The following is a 6,719-nucleotide window of genomic DNA, read 5'->3' as shown; positions in this document are numbered from 1 at the left end:
AGAGAGAGAGAGAGAGAGAGAGAGAGAGAGAGAGAGAGAGAGAAAGAGACAAAAAGCATTAACTGCTCCTTTCTACAGACCAGCAGAAATCCACAGTACAATTATCCAAGCCATCCTGCTTATATATATAGATGTATTTCTTTCCCCCACTGCTTCTCCTGTCCTCTCCTCAGCTCAGTAATTCCTTCCCTTTGAACAAGTTCAATCCTTTTTCCCAGTATCTACTGTAGCCTTCAGATTTTATCTACTCATTCAGGTTCTTACATTAAGGAGATAATATGATGTTTGCACATGCGGGTCTGTAAAATCTTCACTTCTAAAAAAATTCAAATGTCTTCAAAGGAACTGAAACATGTATGAAACTTGTTTAATATCTCTGGAATCCAGCTGGACACTTTGTGAGGGTTTGTTTGTTTGTTTGTTTTTTGGCAGAACCATGGCTTGAATGCAGGCCCTTGACCTTGCCAGGCAAGCGCTTATTCTGCCGAGCTATCTCCCTGGTCTCAAAGGGGGACAATTTTATTTTTATTTTTATTTTTTGCCGAACCGGGGATTGAACTCTGGCCCTTGTGTTTGCCAGGGAAGCACTTACTCTACTGAGCCATCTCCCCAGCCCCCAGCTGAACACTTTAATCTCTTTGATGAAACACCATGAAATTAATCTCTTGGTTCTGAAAAATGCGGTATGAAGTAGACATCAAAAATAGAATGGAAATTTGTGGGCTTTTTTTTTTCCCCAGGCTGTAACAAGTAACCAAACTTGGACTTTTCAGGGGAGAGCCCAAATTGGAATACTGTAATTTGATAATAATTTAATCCACAATTCACTACACATTTTGGAAGCTGAGAATACTGGAGAACATTGTTTCAGCAATCAAGTGACTGAAAGCATGCCAGATGACTACATGTTAGTGAAATGATGGGGGAAGCAAAAATAGAGATTATCCTTCCAAGATATACACATGTACGTGTACACACACACAGAGGAACCACAGTTGATGCATGCAAATGAGAACAAAACCAGAGATAGGCACATGCAAGGGAGCGCCTGGTGTGTTTGAGACCACCTAACACAAGGGCCCCTGCTGTGCCCTTCAATAAGCCAGGAATAGGGACAAGATGGACACCTACTGTTGGGCACCTACTCTCCAGGGTTCACAGCTAAAATACTAACAGTCCCACTTGGTTTGCCTGGTTTTGGTGACTCCTGGGCCCTCCTGGTGCACACAAACCCCAACACCTGTGCTAGGCTCAGGAGCACTGTACCAGGAAGCTGTACCATGTGTGACGTAACTGAAACAACCACACCGGAGTCAGGAAGAGTACGATTGTGGGCAAGTGCTCAGTCTCTTTAGACCTCAGTTTGCTCATCTGTGATATGGGGATAGTAATAGTGCTTTTGTAGAATTATGAAAATTAAGTGGGGGCATGGCAAACCTCACACACGGGAGACTGAGGCAGGAGGGCTGCCTGAGGGCAGTTTGGGCTATATAGTGCGTTCAAGGCCCACCTAGACTATACAGTGAGACGTTGTCTCAGAACACCAAAAATAAATAAAAATTGTGAAAATAGAGCTTATGTCTCTAAAGACTGTACATAATGCCAATCTCAAAGCTTCTGAAACCCATAGGTGACAATGCACAGGATTGACACTTCTAACACCCATCGTAAAGGTAAGCTTCTCGACCAAATATTTACCTAAGACAGATGTGCCACCAGTGCTCTCAACCTGAACCTGCGTTTGGGGGCCTGGTCCCATTTCCTCCGGGAGTGGCGCTAGCCGTATAAACCTTAGGGCCATCACTAGTTTGTTTCATCAACAGGTGCGCCTTGGTGTCTCCACCTCGGAGGTCAGGATATGCAAGGCGCCCTGACGTAGCTTCGGTCAGGAAAAAGAGCCAGCGGGCTCCCCAAGAACGGAACCCGGGGCTGAGTGTGCGCCGACATGAGCGGGAGACCCTATGCACCACCTCGCCCAGCCAGAGGTGCTCTCTGGCGTCCCCTCCGTCACTGTCTCCCAAAAGTCACACCCCAGGGCACAACCCTCAGCCCCGCGGGACTGCCCGGGTCGGGACTCCTGCGGTCCCGCGAAGGCGGATGCTCCCCGGCGCGTGTCGCCGCTCGCACTGGACGGCGGGGACGCAGCACTCACCCAGCGTGGCCACCGTGCCAGCCTCGAAGAGCAGGCAGTCGCGGCGGCCGCGCGCCTCCAGCAGCACGCTGCTCCCGCCCGAGGCCTCCAGCCGCGCGAGCAGCCGCAGCCCTTTGCTCAGGGCCATGGGCGCCGCCGCGGCAGGCCGACCCGAGGGCGCACACCGCGCGGCTCCGGCGCTCAGCAGCGGCCAGGACTTTCACTTTGCGCCGACGCTCCCGCCCCGCCAGACTCCTCCCAGGCCACCGCCTCCCGGCTGGGTCTCGTCCCGGCGCCCGGGCAGGTGAGGGCGCTCGGCCGGGGCGCCGCGCTCCCCCCAGCGGCGAGCAGCTGCTGCGGGCCGGGGACACTGCGGCTGGAGGGCCGGGTCGCCCGCGACGGCCGGGCGGCGGGGAGCGGGATTCCTCACATTCCTCGCCGCGGAGGAGGCTGCGACCCGCAGGGTGCCTGGATGGGGCGGGACGCGGGCCTGGACGCCCACGGCCTTATATGGGCAGAGGGGCCGGAGAGCCAGAGGGGCTGGAAACCCCCGGCGACGGCGGCGGCCCTCCCCACCCCTGCTGGCCGCTGCGCCTCCCTCTCTGGGCTCCGTCTGCCACGCTGGACGGGTCATTCGGACTCCGTGCCTCAGTCTCCCTCATGGGAAAGCCGGAATGACAGCTGGCTTCTTTTTTAGGGTGCGGGTGAGGACAGAGTTCGTTTGCATAATCCCCGAGAGTCCGCCTGAGTAGCGGTCTGCACTGCGGGGACAGCAGTGGTGGGGGTCAGCAGTGTGCGTATGGTCTCTGAACTGGGACTCCACCCCCTCCCAGACCGTGAACTCAGTTTCTCTGAGCGCTACAAGGACACCCATGAGACCTGACAGCGCTCTCCCCACTCTCGGCCACCCTCTGGGTTTGGAGCTCTAGCCGAGGGCTATGGCAGCCGGTCGGGACTGGCGTGCAAGCTGGGAGGGGCGGCCAGCTCACTGGAATCGCCCTTGGGCTGGGTTTGGAGGTTTTGGTTCCTTTTCTAGTAGGTTCAGTGTGGATGCCGCCCCCAGCTCCGCGCTCCACCAGGGGTCTCCACCACGCTTCCCCAAACCAGGGTCCTGTCTCCTGCTTTCTGTTGCACCAGGCCAAACGGTTTGTCCTTTGGGTTTGTGATATCCTTGCAGAAATTCAGCAGTGTCCAGAAGCGAGCAGCCAATTAGTCTTCCTAGATACAGACAACCCGGGGCAGAGCTTCCGGTCTTGTTGAGGTTTCAGCCGCTTGCCCACAGATTCAGCTGTGAAGTGGTGGAAACCCAGGTGTAAGCCTCATAGGCGGTCAAAATAGTGCTTTTCTCTGGACAGTGCAGACAGTACTGTTCCCTGTGAATTAAGCAGACTGGCCTTTGGCCCGCTTTTCCTTTCCTTTTAAATTAAAGCTCACTTCTTTCTAGAAGGAGCCTGGAATGCTGTGGCCCCAAACAATAGTGTTTCGCCTATTGCTTGAGAAGTATTTTTAAAATTTCTTTTCTCTTAGCCCTGTTTCAAAATTAGGAAGTAATTAAGGGAAGGATCTTTTAGGGAGAGCACTAAATCATCTATTAATTTTCTCTCTCCTCTTTCCTGTCTTGCCTCACATAAAGTACAGTCCTACATTGTGGCGTGCCTATAGTTTAAATTTTTTTCTACATTCAAGACCAGCACTCGAGTTTTACAGTCCATAGAATCTAAGACCCATCAGCTGTAAGATGAGTCACTATTTTATGTGTCACTAAGGAAGAAAAAAAAGGACTCTCCCAGTTAAACTGTAACATGCAGTGATGGTAGATCTATCTGCCCAGATTTTGGCAATGTTGATGCACATCTTAGGCACCAGAAACACTGGTCACTGTCCTCTTGGTTGTGGGATTGCAGATGGCACAAATGAGCCAAGAGCTGCTGGGTTCCTGGTCTCTGCCCTCTGGTTTGGGACAGGACATGAAGGCAGGCAGCAGAAGCATTGCTTTACCTGTACCTGTGGACCACAAGTCACCTAGGCATTGGCATCCTCAGTAGATAGAGACAGTAACCAAGTAGACACTCAGAAAAGGCCAGCTCACCACCTACTGCACTGGCAAAACCTGGAGGAACAGGAGGCACTTCCTGTCCTGTAGGTTGGGCACACCTCACTTATGTGGTTAGAGCCTGGAGGGCTGGATTGGGGAAGGAAGGACAAGCTAACCACACCAGCCCTGTGTAAGCCACAGCAGGAAGTTACAGCCCAGTATAGTGTTTGCTGCAGAGCCAGAGACCCCAACAAGCTATCAAAGCAAACAGAAAAATAAGGGGGCATGATAGAGACCGAACATTGATGTCTCCCCATCTGTATGTTGAAGTCCTAATCCATTTGGAGATGGATCCCTGGGAGGTAATTAGGGTTAGGTGAGGTCATGAGAGTAGGGAGCTGTGATAGGATTAGTGTCCTTATGAGAAGAGATACCAGAGAGCTCGACACTCCCTGGAGCTCACCCACAGCTGGCGCGGAAAGGCCAGGTGGGAGCAAGGCCAAAAGGCACTGCTGGCCAGGAAGAGGGCCTCAAGAGAGAAACAGATGTTTACTGTTTTAAACACCCAGTCTGTGGTACTTTGTTATGGAAGCCCCTGCTGACTAAGGCAGGAGAGCTTCCAAAGAAATCAAGGGGCTATGTGGTGCCTCATTGCACAAAAGGAAAAAGGACAGCAAGGAGAGAATGAGGTCTCTAGAGTTTTGAGAACCAGATTAAAGACTGGCAGAATTGGGGAGGAGGCTAATTTGATCCCTGGTGGAGGTAGGGTAGAGCAGTCTGTTAGGGTTGGGTTGGTCTGGAGCAGGTCAAGCTTGGGAAATGGCCAGATATGCACACAGCACCCCTGGGCAAGGCAGTGGAGACAGGAGTAGGAAGTAACTGTTTGCACCTCAGGGGAGAGAAAGAGAGAAAAGAGGGCAAGAAGCAGCCCCACAGAGGGCTCAGAGAAGCCACTGATGGTAACTGAGAATGGGGACTCGTGAGAACCTTGGGTGGTGAGCAGCAGGTAATGGTGATCTTTGAGTCTCCTGCAGTTTCATTAGAGGATTAGAAGAAGATGCCAGTGTGATGGCTCAGTGGAATAGGTGCTTCCCTGGTAAGTGCAAGGGCCTGAGTCCAATCCCCGGTTCCGCAAAAAAAAAAAAAAAAAAAAAAGAACAAGAAGAAGAAGAAGAAGAAGAAACAGAAGATTAGAAGAAGAGTCAGCTAGCCAAAAGTTAAGGATGAAACGCAGGGAAATATAGGCAGTGCTTTTACATGTAGTCTGCTAGCTCCCAAGGCCTGGTTGGGAGAAATAGATTAACAAGAAGGTGGACAGAGGGGACAGTGGGGACTGTGGATGACAGGCTAGGCTTGTATGTGAAAAGGAAGAGAGGGAAGATGCCACCGTGGAAGGGAAGTGTCCCACCCATAGTGGAAGATCACTTCTTTAGAGGGAGGAAGGGAAAAATGAGGGGAAGACCATGCAGAGACAAAACTGGGGAGACCACAGGATGGAAAGGATTGGGGTGGGTGGGTAGAGGAGGAGTGTCATTTGCCTGAGACCTGGCCCTGGTGAGCTCCAATAAGCCCAAAGGCTGGTGTGCGGTAGAGGAGACCAGAAAAGGCCAGAAGAGCTACAGTGGCCTAGAGAATCCAGAAGTCACGGGCTCAGGGTCTCTTGGGCCTGAGCAGATGGAGCCCTGAGCCAGAGGCAGCCGCTGCTGACCGTCACTATGACTGCTCTGTGAAAAGAGGCCGGTGTCTCAGTCCTATGCTGGGACCTCCTGAAAGATACCCGTTCTGAAGTTCTTCCTTGTGTCTATGAGTTGTGATTAAAAAGACAAAACAAACAAAAAACAAAACAACCCAACAACTTGGGGCCGGGGAGATGGCTCAGTAGAATAATCGCTTGCCTGGCAAGCCCAAGTGTCTGAGTTCAATTTTTTTTTTTCCACAAAAAAACCAAAAAAACCCCCAACAAACAGAAGTTGCTGCAGCCCATTGCCATTCAATGCAAAGGCAGACTTGTACAAACATTCTGCTGTGTCCTCATCCACCTTACTTGCTGGATCTGGTTTGGTGCAACTTCCGGCTCGTCCACAAAGATGAACTGACAATGAAAGGTACATGTTTTGATTCAATTTAGGAGGCACTCATGACAGAGGACTTCCTGCTTGGCAGGTGGTGAGAACAGTGGGACAAGCATGTTCAGAGCAAGGACAGATATTGCAAAGAGTACTTATGGCAATGTGTTTGTACTCTAATAAATTTATTTATTTGCTTATTTGTTTTCTGCATTTTAGAGAAGGGTCTACAGGGTGTTCAGGGTCTCACTACTAGATCAGACTCATAGTGATCTGCCTGTTTACAGCCTCCCAAGAGCTGGGATTACAGGCATGTGCCACCATGCCCAGTCTCAATTGCCAGCTCAGCATGCCCTGGAGGCAGGGCAGGTACAGCAGGCCCAGGGATCAAACCCTAGGCTCCTGCACCTGTTTGCAGGCAGTTTAATCCACTGAGCTATTTGGCCAGCCCTGTACTAATAAATTTATCAAAAATTTAATTATTCAC

General features: G+C 51.3%; 1 protein-coding gene across 7 annotated transcripts in view; it reads right to left on the bottom strand.

Moving 5' to 3' along the window:
- Synj2 (synaptojanin 2) overlaps positions 1-2,469 on the bottom strand; it is a 110,795-nt gene extending 108,326 nt beyond the window's left edge. For 2 of the 7 annotated variants that reach the window (XM_023712180.1, XM_023712179.1), the window contains exon 1: positions 2,153-2,467. In XM_023712180.1, coding sequence (XP_023567948.1) covers positions 2,153-2,279 — 127 coding nt within the window. In that variant the 5' untranslated portion in view covers positions 2,280-2,467. Of the gene's footprint in view, positions 1-2,152 lie in introns of all 7 variants that reach the window. The other 5 variants (XM_023712182.1, XM_023712184.1, XM_023712178.1 and 2 more) reach the window with 5 other exon arrangements.
- Between the last annotated feature and the right edge of the window lie 4,250 nt (positions 2,470-6,719).

This window comes from Octodon degus, unplaced genomic scaffold, assembly GCF_000260255.1.
Source record: "Octodon degus isolate 3935 unplaced genomic scaffold, OctDeg1.0 scaffold00024, whole genome shotgun sequence".
Classification (NCBI taxonomy): domain Eukaryota; kingdom Metazoa; phylum Chordata; class Mammalia; order Rodentia; family Octodontidae; genus Octodon; species Octodon degus.
This window is presented reverse-complemented; position numbering and strand designations above follow the sequence as displayed.